The sequence below is a fragment of the Schistocerca cancellata genome, chromosome 3 (assembly GCF_023864275.1).
Source record: "Schistocerca cancellata isolate TAMUIC-IGC-003103 chromosome 3, iqSchCanc2.1, whole genome shotgun sequence".
Classification (NCBI taxonomy): Eukaryota; Metazoa; Arthropoda; class Insecta; order Orthoptera; family Acrididae; genus Schistocerca; species Schistocerca cancellata.
Window position 1 is genome coordinate 100,522,994 of NC_064628.1, and position 21,634 is coordinate 100,544,627.

The 21,634-nt window shown below is 46.3% G+C and overlaps 1 protein-coding gene across 1 annotated transcript in view; it reads right to left on the minus strand.

Moving 5' to 3' along the window:
• Positions 1–739: 739 nt before the first annotated feature.
• The window catches only part of LOC126176139 (proton channel OtopLc-like), a 241,674-nt gene continuing 220,779 nt past the window's right edge, over positions 740–21,634 (minus strand). The window contains exons 10-12 of the mRNA XM_049923278.1: positions 13,055–13,348; positions 7,095–7,229; positions 740–4,196 (exon numbers count right to left, since the gene is read on the minus strand). Of these exons, the coding sequence (XP_049779235.1) occupies positions 3,843–4,196; positions 7,095–7,229; positions 13,055–13,348 (783 nt within the window). The 3' untranslated portion in view covers positions 740–3,842. The remainder of the gene's footprint in view (positions 4,197–7,094; positions 7,230–13,054; positions 13,349–21,634) is intronic.

Below are 21,634 nucleotides of genomic sequence, written 5' to 3' on the forward strand. Positions count from 1 at the left end.
TCAGAGATAAATCGGTAGCTGCATCGAAAGCACTCGAGCCACTGCGCTGCGCCCCACAAATGGGGACGAAACGTCAGTGATTACTTTCAGAGATCGATAACGGCATCTCAGCCCGAACCTTTACTCGAATCGGTCTTACATGGCTTTAAAACTGTGTCGTAGAGAATATTCGCCAAGCTCTCGTACAGTCTGTGACACATATTAACTCAGCCCTGTATGTTTCTTATTCCATGTCTGAACCGAATATTAGGAAACGAATTTTCTTACACGAATCTGGGCTGCGCCCCATAAATCACTGACAAGGTACGAGGATTTTAGTGTAGCCATATTTGTCGAGTTGAGCGTGATATCCTGATTTTTAGGTGTGTTGTGACACGTCCTGCTTAAGCCTTACGCCGAACGCTGAATGTCCCGAGTTTTGGGCGTTGCTAATAATCCTGAATAGAATGGTTATTCACTTTAAAAATGGTGTAATACAATTCAGTTCCGAAACGAGTTTTTGAATACGTCGAAAGCGGCAAGTAAGAAAATTAGATTACGGTGCGGTAGGGGGTTTCAGGGCTTACGGCTGATTTCTTTTAATCACCAGTCCCGATTTTCGGCAATTTGTTTCCAGCAAAAATACTCACTCGTGGTACTGACAAACTACGTTACGCATCATGACAGACTGACAGACACAAGAGCGAACACACACATCCGTGGGCGAAGCCACATTCAAACCTGTGACATCCTGTACAGCGTATAGGCGGCTTGGTCCACTGGCCATCAGAAGCCGGCGATTCCATGCTTTGCTGATTCGTCTTGACAGTAATAGTGAGAGAATACCTGACTAACTTCGCGACTACAGACCGCCAAAACCCGGTTTTGATGTCGCACATGCGGGCGTAGCAACTTGTTGCTGATTGTTTTATTCCTATATTGCGTGTGTTCAGCCCAAGTGACCTCAAAACTACTGAGTCTGCGCGCATAGCCCAGATATTGATTATTGAAGTTAAAAGACGATTATTCATGTTTAAATACCTTGTTGATTTATGCTGAAATGTGTCGAGGTTTTTTGTTACCAGCCTTTTGATGAACAGAACATTACTTCTGAATACAGCTTTACCAGTGTGCCAACATAGTTCATAATATAGGGAAAAATATCTAATGACTGAACGTTTACGTGCTCTTTCTTTTCTTTGTCGCATACTGAATGTTATTGTCCCGCCGATTTTTTAAATCATCAGTCCCTATTTTTTGATTTTCTGGAAATACGATGTGGCAATACTACTGGAGACCTAGGCAAACAACAGCTACTGCAGCGCATGAATTTACTACACATCTGGTCCATCTTCCTGGTTTTTTAAGTAACGGTTAACTCAGAACTGGGAAGGATGTTACCTACTGCCTCTTGCAATCAGTACAGATTGCAGCGAATTATTTCCTTTGTTGCTAGTATTACAGGTTCAGGACGCAAACAGAATGGACGTGCTTACACTGAGATTAGGAGGTTGGTTGGTTGGTTGGGGGAAGGAGACCAGACAACGTGGTCATCGGTCTCATCGGATTAGGGATGGATTGGGAAGGAAGTGGGCCGTGCCCTTTCAGAGGAACCAGAGATTAAGAGGAAAAAATAAAATAGAAGACCCTCCCACTATTGCTCACTTCGTTCGCAGTAGCTCGCGCCTGCCCGCTGTTAGCTACTCTCGCTAACATGTCAACCGCTGACAGTACTGGAGTCTCACATTGTCAGCTAGCTCCTCTCCTTGCCGTTTTCGTCTGAGTTCCAAACTGGCACCTCTTCTAATATTTCAAGCGTTCCACTATTGTCCCTGTTAGTGTGAATGAAGATCGCTCGATATGTACATCGAGGGGAAAAATCTTTTTGATGGTACCAGGAATTGGAACTGGATCCTTTGTGACAGTCCTCACGCTATCTTGCCAGATATGGATCCAGGCTCGTGCGTGTCATAAAAACCCACAACCTCCTGAGTCAGGACTTTCATAGTCTGTAGAAAATATCTCCCTTGCTCGTCGTCATGATCACCGCCATCTTACTACTGTTAGAGACGAGAATACTCGTCATTTCGGAGTGTGTAATGCAGAACAGTGAGCAATATACTTTCCAACATCTACGGGATCGCCGACAAGATGTTGGGGTGGGTTTTTTTGGGGGGGAGGAGACCAAACAGCGTGGTCATTGGTCTCAACAGATTAGGAAAGGATCGGGAAGGAAGTCGGCAGTGCCCTTTCAAAGAAACCATCCTGGAACGATTTAGGGTAATTACGGAAAACCTAAATCAGGATGGCCGGACGCGGGATTGAACCGTCGTCCTCCCGAATGCGAGTCCAGTGTGCTAACTACTGCGCCACCTCGCTCGATCGACAAGATGTGCAAAGTTCGGCAGTATACAGCAGATACTAAGTAGGTAAAATGCATGTTTTCACTTACATCGCTAAGCCGCGGAGAATGAACTATTAATTATTATCTGCCGGTTTGACATACACAATTTTTATTTTACGAAAAAGACAGTTATTTTCACGTTTAGTTTTTGCTATGTTCAGTCACAGTTACTGAAGGGTTCAAAATAGCAGCAAAGGAAGCCACGAGAGCTTAATCACACTAAGGACTGCCTCTGATACTAATCTCAACATTCACGCACATACAGACATGCATTAATCAACAGGCACGCGGTTTTGCTTTATATGGTTCATAATTGTTGTTATAGTAAAATTTGTGCTCTTCTCAAAAGTTCGCGTGTGCAGAAAAAACTCTGCTTTCTTACACTGAGCCATTCAATCCTTTGCTCACACAATTCACTCATACAGTTTTTCATTTCAGGAGGCGATTAGTTGCTTTGTCATTAAATACTTTACGGACCACTTTAGCTCCACCTAGTACTAGAGAAAGTAACACTTACTTACTAACAGAGTATGATTGATATAGAACATAGAGGAAATGTGAGCATTGACACTTCTTCAGGTAACATTTCAATGAACACATGAGCATTTAGAATATCATAGATAGGGGATACTAGTACCTTAAAGTACGTAAATATGTCAAAAATAATTAACGTACTCCACGATGACTGTTCGCTACATCTGAAAAGGACCCGAATGAAAAACGGTCTAAAACGAAGATGATGTTACAAGTCACTACGAAAAATATTTCAAAATGGTTGTATGAAAAATTATAATTTTCTGTTGTTCCCACTGAATACTTGCAGATATGAGGTAATATGCTTGTAAGGTAAGAGAAAAATGTCGCATAAATCCGTCCAAAACTCATGCTGTAGCGTATGAGGCCGTAGCCCTCTGCGGCTGTTGCCGAGAAGCTAAAAAAGTCCTCAGTTGCTTTACGTTCCCCGTAGACAGGTAAAAACCGTGGCCGATCTATTGTTCATCCGCTAGGTTTGTATACATTACCACTCGACGTGGAGAAAAAGTTACGCCTGAAAATTCCTGTAAGGCCCGTATTATAATCAAGATGCGCTGTCTCTCTCTACTGATACAGTTGCTGCCAAAGCGGGAGTGGCTAGCAGTATGCCAAGTGAATGTACCAGTATTGCACTCGGATGTTAGTTTTGCCATATGGAAGATGCTTGAGAGCAGCCGAATTCTTCACTGGGACAAGTTACTCATAGTTGTTATGGGCCTGGCAATGAATACTGATACTGTCCAGCAGAACACACTTATTCCCACAATACTGTTAGGAGGGCTGCAGTGACATCCCAACGAGATACAGGCCTACACATAAGAAGCCTCGCGGTCCCCGAGGAGCGTCACACGCGCCGCGAAACCCTCGCGTGAGAAGTGAAGATGGCGGCAGCCTGTTGCGCGAGGAAGTGACGCCGGAGGAGTGGTTACATGTAGGTGGGCTTCATCTTGTAGGCGCGCTTCCAGATCTCGCAGAGGCAGACGGTCGAGTGGAAGCGATAGAAGATGGCGAGCGGCATGGAGACGTGCGTGATGATCGTCCAGGCCCACAGCCCGTAGAAGTGCAGCTGGATGGGGTGCGACTCGGCGCGCGACTTCTCCAGCGTGTTGATGGCCCACATGGCGAGGTTGGTGACCAGCAGGAAGGTCACCAGCTCCCGGCCCGGCTTGCGCCGGATCTGGTCGGGCGTGGCGCACGAGCGCCGCGACGCGTCCAGCACGAACATGGTCTGGCACGTCGTCTGCACCAGCGACGCCAGCGCCGTGATCAGCACCAGCACCTGCGGGCCAAGCCACAACTGCACCTCAGCTGGCGCTCACATCACAGCAACAGCGGTACAACAAGTAAACTGACCAAGTGAGTGGTGATGTTTGGTTTGTGGGGCGCTCAACAGCGCGGTTATCAGCACCCGTACAATTTCCCAAACTTTGCGCAGTCCAATTTCGCCAGTTTCCTGGATGATGATGAAATGATGAGGACAACACAAACACCCAGTCATCTCGAGGCAGGTGAAAATCCCTGACCCCGCCGGGAATCGAACCCGGGACCCCGTGCTCGGGAAGCGAGAACGCTACCGCGAGACCACAAGCGGCGGACGGAAAAAAAAAAAAAAAAAAAAAAAAACTGACCAAGTGCCAAGTGCGGGTAGGACTCGGGCACTGAGCGTTCCGTGCAGACTTCATTATCTCGATAGACATTTCATTCGTTCCGAGACTCGAAGGTTTTGCCTATTATCGCCATTGTGTAGAGGACAAGGGGTTATTTTCAGGAAATATTGTTCCAAATTGTGATTTAGTGTGTTTCAGTGCGCGATGCGCCAGCGTCACGGCAGACATCGGTCGAAGGCTGGCCGGTGCGTTATGCACGTGACACAATTTTGCAATAAGTGTCGGTATGTGTGTACGTGCACGGCAGCCATCAACAGCCAGAATTCAGCATTAGCAGAATTACGCAGGCGCAGGCTGCGTGTGGCACGGTTGCATTAGCCAACTCATTGAGAACCTTCTAATAACCCCATTCCATATTCTCCTACTACTTTTCCTTCTCTTCCTTTTCCTACTATCGAATTCCAGTCACCCACGACTATTAAATTTTCATCTCCCTTCACTACCTGAATAATTTCTTTTATCTCATCATACATTTCATCAATTTCTTCGTCATCTGCAGAGCTAGTTGGCACGTAACTTGTACTACTGTAGTAGGCGTGGGCTTCGTGTCTATCTTGGCCACAATAATGCGTTCACTATGATTTTTGTAGTAGCTTCCCCCATTCCTATTTTTTTTTGTTCATTGTTAATCCTACTCCTGCATTACCCCTATTTGATGTTGTATTTATAACACTGTATGCACCTGGCCAAAAGTCTTGCTCCTCCTGCCACAGAACTACACTAATTCCCACTATATCTAACTTTAACCTATCCATTTCCATTTTTAAATATTCTAACCTACCTGCTCATTTAAGGGGTCTGACATTCCATGCTCCGATCCGTAGGACGCCAGTTTTCTTTCTGCTGATAAGGAAGCCCTCTTGAGTACTCCCCGTCCGAAGATCCGAATGTGGGACTATTTTACCTCCGGAATATTTTACCCAAGAGGACGCCATCATCATTTAACCATACGGTAAAGCTGCATGCCCTCGGTAAAAATTACAGCTGTAGTTTCCCCTTGCTTTCAGCCGTTCTCAGTGCCAGCCCAGCAACGCTGTTTTTGTTAGTGTTACAAGGCCAGATCAGTCAATCATCCTGACTGTTGCCCCTACTGAAAAGGCTGCTGCCCCTTTTCAGGAACCACACGTTTGTCTGTCCTCTCAACGGATACCACTCTGTTGCGGGTACACCTACGGCACGCAAGCCTCCCCACCAACGGCAAGGTACATGGTTCATGGGAGGGGGGGGGGGGGGGAGGCTGGAAGCAATATTAATCGAAAATTGTCTGAGTATATGCATCTGAAGTGGCAAGTTGGAACGAACACATGCAAATAATTGCATTCTACAAATCCGCTATTAGATCGATTTCTGAGTATTTCTCGTCCCCCTGAGATCCACTACCAGGTATGATTGTTATAAAAGACTGAGAAAATGTAAACAGTAATGTCACTTTCATTATGCATTCTTTTAGTAAACACGAGAGCGTCATGAAGTGTCTCACAAACTTCGGAGACTGCAAAAGAGGCATTGTGCATTACAGAGAAGTTTACTATTAAAATTCCGAAGGCGCAGATTTCATGACGGTTCGGGCAATGTATTGCTTCCGCCCTCAAACAAATCGAGAAGTGATTAAGGCGGAGAAATTCATGCTCGTAGGAAGCTTATGGAAAAGGCAGGAATGGTAATATATGTGAAGTACCCCACGCCATACAACGCACGGTGGCTTCTCGAATACGAATGTGTAAGTATAAAGTTTGAGATCTGTCGTGAAAATGTACCGGTAGCAATTATCGTCTGGTAATCGTAAATTCAGTTGACAGGAAATCGTGCGTAATATTGCATCAAGTTTAGGTACACCATCAAAAATGGTTCAAATGGCTCTGAGCACTATGGGACTTAACTTCTTAGGTCATCAGTTCCCTAGAACTTAGGACTACTTAAACCTAACTAACCTAAGGACATCACACACATCCATGCCCGAGGCAGGATTCGAACCTGCGACCGTAGCAGTTCCGCGGTTCCGGACTGCAGCGCCTAGAACCGCAAGACCACCGCGGTCAGCGTACACCATCAAAATTCATACTTTCTGTTTTGTTAATGAGTCATGTAACTAATGTAAGGTTGGTCTGAAGTGTCTTGTGAATAATTTCTATGAATGCGTTAACCATCTAGACTACTAGATATGAAACAATACATAGGTGTCTTACGAAAGCGATTAATCGGTTAAATTACAAAAGACGTTTTCACCAGCAACAACAGAGTATACGAGGCTATAAAAGATACATTTGAACGTATCTCCCTTTAACATCGGCAGACTATTAATGCTCTTGTCACTTGAAGCTGCAGTTGGATTTTAAATAGGTATTTCATGACCCTGTCAAACAGTTCTTACGTGCACCTATGTGACCTGAAGCCTGTTTTATATGTTGCACAACCGCTTCTCACTGATCACTCTTTTCGCATAATTCACGCTGCTGAGAACCGCTAATTTTAATTCATAGACGGTACTCGTGCAGCCTCGCGTAACTCACCGTGTTCTTCTCGATGGTGAAGTGTCCACCGATGATGGTGAACGTACTGTAGATGAACATGCCGGTCTGCGCCCCCACCAGCAAAATGTTGTCCAGCTCCAGGTTGCGACAGCCGTCGTACTTCAGTTGGCGAACCTGTCAATCGTGAACAAAAAAACAATAGCAACATATTTTGGTTCCTTAACCGTCTATGAGTGAAGAAAGTATCCAAAAGAACAATGTGCCTTGCTGCAAGTACTTTCAGATTTTTGGCTGAAACTTGGTTAAAATCCACAACGAAATATTTACTCTACAGCGTATAGTACTCGATAATGAAACTGTCTGACAGATAGAAACTATCTGGTGGACCATACTTCCAAAGCAAGACTTGATCCGTCACGAGTGACGCTTATACTTGTTGACCATTTTAGCACGCTCCACTGACTGTCTCGGATATCTATATTTGATTTGCCGCTACTACCCGGGGATTTGTAAATTTTCGAAGGGAACTTACCAGGCAGCTACAACCACATTAAAGCGGAAAATTACAAGTCTCTGAGACTAAGTACGTACATTATCTGTTCAAAAGTATCCAGACACCTATGACTGACACTAACAAGGAAGGATCCACCCTTCGCCTATATGACGGTTTGCACTCTTCTGGGGACACCTTCAGTGACGCGTCTGAATGTTTGTTGAGGGGTGGCATCCCATTCTTCCTCAAGAGCAGAAAGCACAGATGGTAGTGACGCTGGATACTGGTGTCTGCAGCAAAGCTGAAGTGCTAACTCATCCCAAAGGTATTTCATTGTGTTCGTTTCGGGACTTTGTGCAGAGTAGCCCATTTCAGGAGTGTCAATGTCCACAAACCATTTTCTGACTGATTCTGCCTTATGACAGAGTTCTTTCTCATGCTAATGCAGACACCGTTTCCGAACAATTCCTCTGCTGTAAGCGGCACAAATGCTGTAAATTGTGTTCACATACTACGGCACGTAGTGTTTTCTTAAGCGCAATAAGAGAAACATACTCTAACCACGATAAGTAACCCCATCCCGTAACACTACCTCCTCCATACTTCACTGTTGGAAGTACAGATGATAGGTGGTAACGTTTTTCGGCCATTCGCCAAATATAAATCCTTCTGTCAGATTACTATAAGCTGCAGCGTGATACGTCACTCCCAATCACGCGTTTCCGCTCATCCAGAGTCTATTTGCGTCGCTGTTTACACCACCTCAAACGCAGCTCAGCCTGGTAACACTTTAGAACTCAAAACTCATTCCTTCCACTGAATTCGTGTGATCCTCTACAACTACCTTCCGCGATTCTTCACGATTCCTGTCCATCAGTGTCGTACATCAGGTTTGCCTGGTCTTGGTTGGCTGTGGTAGTTTCTTCGCGTGTCCACTCCACAATCACATTAGCGACACTAAATGTCTCTGGTGGATTTGTTAGTTGTATATGAAGTCACTGAGCTCTCCAGATCGACGCATTCTCCCATCTCTGCTTCTGTACTTACAACAGAATAGTTCCCACTTCCCTTTATACTGGCGGGTCCGCCTTTGGTGACGTCTAATGGGCAAGTCTGCGTCACGTAGGGGTGTCCGGATACTTTTTGTCAGCTAGTGTATATCACTATGCACTGACCTTTGTGTAGAATAGCGTGTTTTCGAAGTCCACCCATTTGTAACATTTCGTCTGAATGAGACAGCTGCTACACTATGTGATCAAAAGTGTCCTGACACCTGGCTGAAAATGAGTTACAAGTTCGTGGCGCCCTCCATCGGTAATTCTGAAATTCAGTACGGTGTTGGACCACACATAGCCTTGGTGACAGCTTCCACTCTCGCAGGTATACGTTCAGTCAGGTGCTGGAAGGTTTCTTGGGGAATGGCAGCCCATTCTTCACGGAGTGCTGCACTGAGGAGAGGTATCGATGTCTGTCGGTGAGGCCTGTCACGACCTCGGCGTTCCGAAACATCCCAAAGGTGTTCTATAGGGTTCAGGTTAGGACTCTGTGCAGGCCAGTCCATTACAGGGATGTTATTGTCGTGTAACCACTCCGCCACAGGTCGTGCATTATGAACAGGTGCTCGATTATGTTGAAAGATGCAATCGCCATCCACAATTGCTCTTCACCAGTGGGAAGCAAGAAGGTGCTTAAAACGTCAATGTAGGCCTGTGCTGAAATACAACCACGAAAACAAGCCCCCTCCATGAAAAACGCGACCACACCATAATACCATCGCTTCCGAATTTTACTGTTGGCACTACACACGCTGGCAGATGACGTTCTCACCGTACATTTGCTAGACCCATTCGTCACTCCACACAACGTTTTTCCACTGTTCAATCGTCCAATGTTTACGCTCCTTACACCATGTGAGGCGTCGTTTGGCATTTACCGGCGTGATGTGTGGCTTATGAGCAGGTGCTCGACCATGAAATCCAAGATTTCTCACCTCCCGCTTAACTGTCATAGTACTTGCAGCGCATCCTGATACAGTTTGGAATTCCTGTCTGATGGTCTGGATAGATGTGTGCCTATTACACATTATGATCCTCTTCAACTGTCGGCGGTCTCTGTCAGCCAACAGATGAGGTCGGACTCTACGCTTTTTTGTTGTACGTGTCAAGTTTCCACTTCACTATCATATCAGAAAGAGTGGACCTAGGGATGTTTACGAGTTTGGAAATCTCGCATAAGGACGTATGACACAAGTGACACCCTGACCATGCTCGAAGTCCGTGAGTTCCGCGGAGCGCCCCATTCTGCTCTCTCACGGTGGCTAATGACTTCTCAGGTCGCTGATATGGAGTACCTGGCAGCACAATGCACCTAATATGAAAAACGTATGTTTTTTGGGGTGTCCGGATAGTTTTGATCATATAGTGTATGCCTCGCCGGTGAGGTGTTGAGGAAAGATGACTGGTTCCACGAGGCAGCCACACATTGAGGCTCAACCGATGCTGTAGATCGCTGCTCATATAACACCAGTACATGCCGAATGGATCGCTCAGGTTTGGCATCACGTCCTCTTCACCGATGAGTGTCGCATATGCCTCCAACCAGACAATCGTCGGAGACGTATTTGGAGGCAATCCGGTCAGGCTGAACGCCTTAGACACACAGTCCAACGAGTGTAGCAAGGTAAAGGTTGCATGATGTTTTGGGATGGCATTATGTGCGGCCGACGTACGCCGCTGGTGGTCATGGAAGGCGCCGTAACCGCTGTACGATACGTGAATGCCGTCCTCCGACCGATAGTACAAACATATCGGCATCGTATTGACGAGGCATTCGTCTTCATGGACGACAATTCGCGCCCCCATCGTGCACATCTTGTGAATGACTTCCTTCAGGATAACGACATCGCTCGACTAAATGTTCAAATGTGTGTGAAACCTTATGGGACTTTACTGCTAAGGTCATCAGTCCCTAAGCTTACACACTACTTAACCTAAATGATCTATCCTAAGGACAAACACACACACACCCATGCCCGAGGGAGAACTCGAACCTCCGCCGGGACGAGCCGCGCAGTCCATGACTGCAGCGCCCTAGACCGCTCGGCTAATCCTCGCTCGACTCGAGTGGCCAGCCTGTTCTCCTGACATGAACCCTAATCGAACTTGCCTGGGATAGATTGAAGTGGGCTGTTTATGGACGACGTGACCCACCAACCACTCTGAGGGAATCTACGCCGAATCATCGTTAAGGAATGGGACAATCTGGACCAACGGTGCCTTGATGGACTTGTGGATAGTATGCCACGACGAATACAGGCATGCATCAATGCAAGAGGACGCGCTACTAGGTATTAGAGATACCAGTGGGTACAGCAATCTGGACCACCACCTCTGAAGGTCTCGCTGTATGGTGGTACAACATGGAATGTGTGGTTTTCATGAGCAATAGTAAGGGCGGAAATGGTGTTTATGTTGATCTCTATTCCAATTTTCTGTACAGGTTCCGTAACTCTAGGAACCGAGGTGATGCAAAACTTTTCTTGATGTTGTAACGTTGTTGCTTTAATTTGTTCTGCAAGCGGTGCTAATAGACAATAAAAGCTGGTTAAAAGTTGTGAGCTGTCTGGGGAAGTTAACCTTGCATTACTGAGCAACTGTTTCACCAGGTATCCAGTGTAGCTTACCAAATTCCCAACCAGACTAACATTAATTATGGCTCTGAGCACTATGGGACTCAACATCTTAGGTCATAAGTCCCCTAGAACTTAGAACTACTTAAACCTAACTAACCTAAGGACATCACACACACCCATGCCCGAGGCAGGATTCGAACCTGCGACCGTAGCAGTCCCGCGGTTCCGGACTGCAGCGCCAGAACCGCTAGACCACCGCGGCCGACCATTAATTATAATCTTTTAATAGTCATACGACAACCGGTGATATGTATATAAAAAAGAGAATTTAAATAAAAAGAAATAAATCAGTTTATATTTGGAAATTTATTTTAACATTGATCATTGAAATTTCAGCATATTAATCTCGATTCATAACTAAGCTGGTGCCTTATTTAGGATTGTGAAAATGTGAGATTGTAATCTTACGGAACACATCAAATATGGAGCCAAGATTGGGAGACTGCATACAACACTGGATTCATAAAATAACACACGAAGAACGTTGAAACATATGCAAGAGGAAATCAACCACAAACAACCGATTCAATTTTCACCCAAAGAAGTTACGTTCGTAGCACAATCCTGTCCGTCATGTAATTACCACACACTGGTATACTAAAATCATACTAACTCTCTGTGAAATCTTCCCGAAAAGAATAGCTGAGGGCTACTTTGATGATTACACCATATGCTTCACGTGGTCAACTTGGTTTACACAAAGAGTGTAACTCCACAATAATTTTGATAATTAAAATAAATTAGATCGAAAAGCAATTTACAAAAGAAAAACCTCGAACTGGTTACTATCGTCTTAGTATTCACCTGATGGGTCAAACAGTTGTATAAGCACGTGGTACTGGTTTCACAAAGTACACCCCACGTGGGTTGAACATAAAGAAAAGTTGCTATATTGAAAAATATTCTCAAGACGAGACGTTATAATCTCACGCACATTCGCATTTAAGATTGATGATCTTAGAGTTACTGATCAACACGTGGTCCCTCTTTACTCACAAAGTAGTGACAAAGCAAGTACCGGAATATATTCTGAACTGTACACTCGAATCACACTGCGTTGCAATTTAAGATAACATTAGACATTTTAGAGCTAAACCTGAAATAAAGGTGATTAAATTTTCAGTTAGGCTGAACTTAAGAAATCCATTGCCCTACGGACTTAGCAGAGACGTGCTTAGCCGGAGATCTTACCACTTCAGACGCTCGCTGTGGACAGACTGGCGTGGGCCCCTACCGAGGGTGCTTAACAGATACAAACGGAAGTGACCAGAGAGGCAGCTTCCTATACCAACATGACAAGGGAGGGACAGGACCATACTAAGAATAGAAACGTCTTTGCTTTTAGAAAGCGTAGCTACCCGTTCCGACGTTGGTCCTACTGTTCTCTAGCAGACAGGCTTGTCTGCTACCCTCAAGTATGCGACTAGAAATACATTTGCTCATTCATCCTCTCACACAGAAGGGAAGGGGGATGACAGTATCTTATCATATACAGAACATAAAAGAAAGCGGAAGTAGGTTCCGTATGAGAGTGTGTGAGATGAATTACATGTAAACTGTGTTTTAAAGTGTAGTAGTGTGACAGATCGTTCTTGTTTATGTGTAAAAGTAACACGTTCCACTACTCAGTCTCCTCCCAGATAGTCAGAAACGCCACAGTAAATTTAGACGAGGAATTTATGCCGTAAATGAAAACAGATTGAAGAAATTAACATGAAAGGAATCCAACTGAGACCTTTCAATGTGTGTAAAAGTACATACTAATGTTTACGATGAACAATAAAAAACTGCTAGATTAAGGCGGCTTGCGCTTACTTGGACCATGCCAACGAGCGTGGCGACGGTGGTGGTGGTGTAGAGCGTGAGCTCGCAGATGTTGACCTCCATGACGGCGAGGCCGACGAACTCGGGCTTGGAGATGAGCACGAAGAAGAGGATGAGCGAGATGATGGTGAGCACGAGCACCAGGATGCCGACGAAGAGCCCCTTGTGGGCGCGCGCGCAGTCCACCGAGTAGTGGTGCGGCGGCCGCTTGTACGCCTGGTGCGCCAGCCCGGCGCCCGGCGGCTGCCCCGCGCGCACTCCGCCGCTGCCCGTGCCGCACGAGATCTGCCGGCAGAGCAGCGCAGCTCGTGAGGACAGTCCCAGGTGTGGGCGGAAGGCGTTTCCTTTGTGCTTTCCATGCTGTTTATGCCTGTGCGTTCAGAACGTATTTCCTTTGCGTGTGACCCGTTATCGTGACAGAGTGGTGGAACTGGAAAGACGATATTCCAGTGCCTGTGTTATTCCGATTACGATGGGAAGTTCCTTGGCATCGTAATTCAGAACAACACAGGCAGTGCAATATCGTATTTCTCTGCTGATACCGGGTAAGCGACTTTCAAGTACAACGTCTGACTTGTACAGGTTGTAATGGTCGCCTGGTCGTAGATATTGCTAATTGCTATAATCGCACTATTTCACTCCCATTTACGGAGCTTGTTAGCACTTGATGTTAGGTTGGCGCCATTAAAATGCATTGTGTTGTGGTAACCGCTGCTACTTGCTGGATCGCTGCTGTGTCTCGCTGCTGATGCTGGCTCTAAATCTGGTTGTCTAGGGTTAAAAACATGAGGTCCCGTGTTTTTTATGTGCTTTTGATGATAAAGAACGAGCGAAACCAACAAATATGTAAACTTCAAATATTTATTACTCTGGTGGCCATCTTAATTCCACTGTCCACCAAAGACCATGACACAATACAAAGTAGTACTTCCTTTACATGTTCTTTGCATTGTTTATCCACCTCAAACAATAACACACAAACACACTTTACCAAAGTGACATTCCGACTGCGTCCCGACCCTGATTGCTGCTTGTATTTATAACATTGTCAAAGAACTACTAAAAAGAGATATAGTTTACAAGTCACATGTACATCTGTTATCATAATTTGTGCAGAAAAGTTATTAATTTGCATCGAGTGACATAATTTAACATGTTATTAAAATGACAGACAGATTTGTTGACTTGACAGAATAATTCTTTGTTACAAAAAGGCCGTTTTTTAAGAAGTTTGTCAATTGACTTCTCTAATTTGCATAAATAAGTAAATAACATGAATTATTAGGAATTACATTGGTTTTCGTCTAAAATAGGATTGATTTCGTGAATACTGAGTGAAACCGCTCCTAGTGAACAAATAGGTTTCACTGGGTGATTTTTATTTAAGGAGATCCAAAATACCTAAGTTGGCCACTATTTTTCGTACTTCATATTAATTATTTAAGATGGACTTAGTGTTTTTACATGATGACATTTGCTGTATCACTGATCAAGTGATATAAACTTTTGTGTGGGTCAGTTACTCAGTATAATTTAATGGGTTGACTGTTTATGCAGACATGTTATGCAATCATTGTTAACATACACAATAACTTTTCTATAATCATAAATACTAGTTAAACTGGTTGAATTTGGAGGGTATCGCATACTTCGGTAGAGTAAAGCCTTTAATATGTTCCGTTACAAGGTGTATACATAATGGATACGTCGACGCATGGTTGACGACACACGGAAGTTTGGCTCTGGCCGTGAGTCGTGTTCGGATAGCCAAATGGTTAATGATGATGATGTTTGGTTTGTGGGGCGCTCAACTGCGTGGTTATCAGTTTCTATCTTTACTAAATCTGCACCACAGGCACAACAACCTTTATCCTAACCACCACAATGTTCACCTGACAATACTCCCATCCAACCTATCCCCTCTTATCGGCTCCTCAATTACGGCATATTTCCACTTGCTTCCAGAAATCCTTTTTCCATGTCATTTCTACATATTACGTAGCGCTGGCCATGCAGCCCCAGACTGACAACCTGCTGTAAACGAACAGCAATTCCCAAAATCAACGTATCACCAACCCAATCTAGATGTGCCAAGTTTACACCCTTAAATCCATTCTCTTGTCCATCTCCTTCAGTTTGCTCATGACACTGCCTTTGCAGCCACATATCGGAACGAACTGTTCACCTCGACCGTCCATCTGCTGTTGCAAACAACGTCTCCTCTAGATCAAACCTTCAAGATTCACATAATAATTAAGGTACAAACCACTCACAGCTTCCACCGGTACGAAATCCACTTCAGGATATCTCGCCAGGACATAAAGATATCACACCCGTGGTCTCCTGGCAGCAGTTTACATAATTTCGAGGAGAGAGGTAACCTCTGCCGAAATTCTGGAATACCCTGGAATATCAGCTGCGTATGTGTTAAAACGGACGTTACGAAGAAAACAACTGTCAACTCTCTGTCATTGGCGGATGACATCAAATGCGTTTACAGTTGGAGTCATGTCTTTGTTCCACGTAGCACACCCCACTGAGTAACACGCAATAATTATTCTGTAACATGACTGCAGCGGTGTAGTTGCTTTTTCGGTTATATCGTGCTTCATAAATATGCGCAACTTTCTAACTACTTACCTTTTCCATTGTCGAAGAGATACGATACGGTGTCTACTCCTCAGTCAAGGAACGTAGTAAAACTGACAAATAAAGCTGCCTCATTCTAAAATTATCTAACAAGATTGTGAAATAGCTGCCCCAAGATACACACCTGGAAATGGAAAAAAGAACACATTGACACCGGTGTGTCAGACCCACCATACTTGCTCCGGACACTGCGAGAGGGCTGTACAAGCAATGATCACACGCACGGCACAGCGGACACACCAGGAAACGCGGTGTTGGCCGTCGAATGGCGCTAGCTGCGCAGCATTTGTGCACCGCCGCCGTCAGTGTCAGCCAGTTTGCCGTGGCATATGGAGCTCCATCGCAGTCTTTAACAGTGGTAGCATGCCGCGACAGCGTGGACGTGAACCGTATGTGCAGTTGACGGACTTTGAGCGAGGGCGTATAGTGGGCATGCGGGAGGCCGGGTAGACGTACCGCCGAATTGCTCAACACGTGGGGCGTGAGGTCTCCACAGTACATCGATGTTGTCGCCAGTGGTCGGCGGAAGGTGCACGTGCCCGTCGACCTGGGACCGGACCGCAGCGACGCACGGATGCACGCCAAAACCGTAGGATCCTACGCAGTGCCGTAGGGGACCGCACCGCCACTTCCCAGCAAATTAGGGACACTGTTGCTCCTGGGGTATCGGCGAGGACCATTCGCAACCGTCTCCATGAAGCTGGGCTACGGTCACGCACACCATTAGGCCGTCTTCCGCTCACGCCCCAACATCGTGCAGCCCGCCTCCAGTGGTGTCGCGACAGGCGTGAATGGAGGGACGAATGGAGACGTGTCGTCTTCAGCGATGAGAGTCGCTTCTGCCTTGGTGCCAATGATGGTCGTATGCGTGTTTGGCGCCGTGCAGGTGAGCGCCACAATCAGGACTGCATACGACCGAGGCACACAGGGCCAACACCCGGCATCATGGTGTGGGGAGCGATCTCCTACACTGGCCGTACACCACTGGTGATCGTCGAGGGGACACTGAATAGTGCACGGTACATCCAAACCGTCATCGAACCCATCGTTCTACCATTCCTAGACCGGCAAGGGAACTTGCTGTTCCAACAGGACAATGCACGTCCGCATGTATCCCGTGCCACCCAACGTGCTCTAGAAGGTGTAAGTCAACTACCCTGGCCAGCAAGATCTCCGGATCTGTCCCCCATTGAGCATGTTTGGGACTGGATGAAGCGTCGTCTCACGCGGTCTGCACGTCCAGCACGAACGCTGGTCCAACTGAGGCGCCAGGTGGAAATGGCATGGCAAGCCGTTCCACAGGACTACATCCAGCATCTCTACGATCGTCTCCATGGGAGAATAGCAGCCTGAATTGCTGCGAAAGCTGGATATACACTGTACTAGTGCCGACATTGTGCATGCTCTGTTATCTGTGTCTATGTGCCTGTGGTTCTGTCAGTGTGATCATGTGATGTATCTGACCCCAGGAATGTGTCAATAAAGTTTCCCCTTCCTGGGACAATGAATTCACGGTGTTCTTATTTCAATTTCCAGGAGTGTATATTTTACTGGTGGTATTGCACATATTGCTCTTCCTCCACTTTATTAATTTCAGGAGAAAGAGACCGCAAAGATGAAGTTTCAAGTGTTTGCTACACTCCCCCAACCATATCAAAGCCGTAGAGGGAAGAGGACAAACTTTTCCGAGCATTGCAGACATTTGCTCAACATACTGATTCACTGTCAGACAAAGAGTGGCCGGTACTAAAAAAGTACTGGAAATTTTTCTTGCTTCCAATGTGATGTCTTTTACTGTTAAGTGTTCAGCAGCTGCAGCCACACTGATCCAAACATATCGTGCTCTCGGCTAATGACCAAAATTCGAGCGTACGGAATATCAGACCAGCTGCGTGACTGGACGAAGAGTTCCTAGCGAACACAGCATAACATATCATCCTCAAAGGAGAGAAATTTCATTCATAAAAGTAACTTCAGGCTTACCCCAATTGAGTGTTACTGGGTCATTAGTCTTCTCTCTCTCATATAATATACTTAAGAACTAAATAACCTGATACACCCGCCTAATATCGTGAGGGCCCTCGCGAGTGCGCAGAACTGCCGTAACACGACGTGGCATGGACTAGACGAATGTCTGAAGTAGTGCTGGAGGGAAGTGACGCCATGAATCCTGCACGACTGTCTATAAATCCGTAACAGGACGAGGGGTGGAGATCTCATCTGAACAGCACGTTGCAAGGATCCCTGATATGGTCAATAATGTTCATGCTTGGGGATTCTGGTGGCCAGTGGACGTGTTAAAACTCATAAGAGTGTTCCTGGAGCTACTCTGTAGCAGTTCTGGACGAGTGGGGTGTCGCATTGTCCTGCTGTAATTGCCCAAGTCCGTTGGATTGCACAACGGACGTGAATGGAAGCTGGTTATCAGACAGGATGCTTACGTATGTGTCACCTGTCAGAGTCGTATCCAGACGTATTAGGGGTTCCATACCTCTCCAAATGCGCACGCCCCACACCATTACACAGCGTCTACCAGCACGAACAGTATCCTGCGGACATGCAGGGTCCCTGAATTCATGAAACTGTCTCCGTACCCATATACGTCAATCCGCTCGATACAATTTGAAACGAAACTCGTCCGACCAGCCAACTTCTTTCCAGTCATCAACAGTCCAATGTCGGTGTTGGCGGGCCCAGGCGAGGCGTAAAGCTTTGTGTCCTGCAGTCATCAAGGGTACGCGAGTGGGCCTTCGGCTCTGAAATCCAATATAGATGACGTTTCGTTGAATAGTTCGCATGCTGACACTTGTTGACGGCCCAGCGTTGAAAGCTACACCATTCTGCGGAAGGGTTGCACTTTTGTCACTTTGAGCGATTCTCTTCACTCGTCGTTGGTCCCGTTCTTGCAGGATCTTTTTCCGGTAGCAACGTTGTCGGAGATTCGATATTTCACCTGATTCCTAATATTCATGGTACACTTGTGCAATGTTCGTACGGGAGAAACCCCACTTCATCGCTGCCCCGGAGATGCTGTGTCCCATCACTCGTGCGCCGGCTGTAGCGCCACGTTCAAACTCACTCAAATCTTGACAACCTGCCATTGTAGCGGCAGTAACCGATCTAACAACTGCGCCAGGCACTTGTTGTCTTACATAGGCATTGCTGACCACAGCGCCGTGTTCTGCCTGTTTACATATCTCTGTACGAGGTGCATTCAAGCTCTAAGGCCTCCGATTTTTTTTCTAATTAACTACTAACCCGAAATCGATGAAACTGACGTTACTTCTTGACGTAATCGCCCTGCAGACGTACACATTTTTCACAACGCTGACGCCATGATTCCATGGCAGCGGCGAAGTCTTCTTTAGGAGTCTGTTTTGACCACTGGAAAATCGCTGAGGCAATAGCAGCATGGCTGGTGAATGTGCTGCCACGGAGTGTGTCTTTCATTGTTGGAAAAAGCCAAAAGTCACTAGGAGCCAGGTCAGGTGAGTAGGGAGCATGAGGAATCACTTCAAAGTTGTTATCACGAAGAAACTGTTGCGTAACATTAGCTCGATGTGCGGGTGCGTCGTCTCGGTGAAACAGCACACGCGCAGCCCTTCCCGGACGTTTTTGTTGCAGTGCAGGAAGGAATTTGTTCTTCAAAACATTTTCGTAGGATGCACCTGTTACTGTAGTGCCCTTTGAAACGCAATGGGTAAGGATTACGCCCTCGCTGTCCCAGAACATGGACACCATCATTTTTTCAGCACTGGCGATTACCCGAAATATTTTTGATGGCGTTGAATCTGTGTGCTTCCATTGAACTGACTGGCGCTTTGTTTCTGGATTGAAAAATGGCATCCACGTCTCATCCATTGTCACAACCGACGAAAAGAAAGTCCCATTCATGCTGTCGTTGCGCGTCAGCATTGCTTGGCAACATGCCACACGGGCAGCCATGTGGTTGTCCGTCAGCATTCGTGGCACCCACCTGGATGACACTTTTCGCATTTTCAGGTCGTCATGCAGGATTGTGTGCACAGAACCGACAGAAATGCCAACTCTGGAGGCGATCTGTTCAACAGTCATTCGGCGATCCCCCAAAACAATTCTCTCCACTTTCTCGATCATGTCGTCAGACCGGCTTGTGCGAGCCCGAGGTTGTTTCCGTTTGTTGTCACACGATGTTCTGCCTTCATTAAACTGTCGCACCCATGAACGCACTTTCGCCGCATCCATAACTCCATCACCACACGTCTCCTTCAACTGTCGATGAATTTCAATTGGTTTCACACCACGCAAATTCAGAAAACGAATAATTGCACGCTGTTCAAGTAAGGAAAACGTCGCCATTTTAAGTATTTAAAACAGTTCTCATTCTCACCGCTGGCGGTAAAATTCCATCTGCCGTACGGTGCTGCCATCTCTGGGACGTATTGACAATGAACGCTGCCTCATTTTAAAACAATGCGCATGTTTCTATCTCTTTCCAGTCCGGAGAAAAAAATCGGAGGCCTTAGAACTTGAATGCACCTCGTATTTCAATACGCATGCCTATACCAATTTCTTTGGCGCTTCGATGTGTGTATATTCCGTATTGTGGATAAATAAACAGAAAGGTCCATTATTCTATGATTGTACGATTGCAGAAAAATAACTGGAAGCAGTTATAGCCATTAAATACGTAGGAGTACGCGAAGGGGCTATTTTAAATAGAACGACCATGTTAAAAAATTGCAGGTAAGGTAGATGTCGGACATTTTCATTCGAACAAGCTTCAGGAAGCGTTGTTCTACCTCAACGGAGGTAACCTACAAAACCCTAGTTCGACAAATACTTTGTTATTGCTGGTCTTTCTGGGATCCGCACCAGGTGGGATTCATAGAGGAAATGAGATGATCTGAAGAATAGGAACGCGTTTCGTATCTTTTCCTTCAGTAAGTTCGAAATCGGTACAGAGAGTTTTTTTAGTTAACTCCTGTAGCAGACACTGAGAGACAGGCGTTCTGCATCACGGTGTGTTTTATTGTTAAAACACCGAGAGCGTCCGCTCCTAGAAGAGTAATTGCTGCTTTGTATTACTCGCGAAAAGACCATGAAGGTAAAGTTGAGAGACCGAGCTGAAGTGTACACTTAATAACAGTTGTTCTTTCCGCACGCCGTTCGCGTCTTTAACAGGAAAGAATGCTGTGACAAGCGTCGACATATTACCCTCTGCCGTACACCGTAAGGTAGCTTGTGGAGAGTAGGTGTACAAACGGTGTGGAAAGTTGATCAAAGGTCCCGTTTCTTGATGGATAACGAAGATTAGCACACGTGCAAAGCCTTGGCTGCAATACTGACGGCCGTACTTTTCCAACTGACTCAACATCATTTTTTTAAGTGACTCTTTGGACCACCATCGAAATCTTAACCTGAAAACGTATCTGAAAAGGCAGTTGTGTTGACGACACGGAAGACGTCAAATATGCTACTGCAGCTCAGCATTGTTTCGGCCATTCATAACATTATTTTTTGTGCCAGCAACATTGCTGATTCGGTCTTGAACTTCAGACGCGATCTTCCTCGCAGATGGTGGTATGTAGCAGGTATTCGACGGACGCGGCCTGTCGCTTCCCCTGAGCAACGTAATGTCGGTTACGAAACGTTGACATAACGCCCGTCCACTGGCAGGTTGATTCGGGCTGGTCCGCCGTAATGCCAATGCCGGCTCAGTTGCGACAAGCGGGAGCGCGCGTCGCCGCCAGCGGTTATGCAGCTGCAGTCAGCTGGGAGCCGGACAACTTTCTCCGCGCCGCCGCCGCCGCCGCCGCCGCTGTCCTTCGCTAGAATGCGGCTACGGCACCGCCGCCGGCACCACACAGACACGCCGTAACTGCGCAAGGACGGCCTCTCCCCGCTCTGGCCGCACTCGCGTTTGTTCCCCTGCCCACCCAC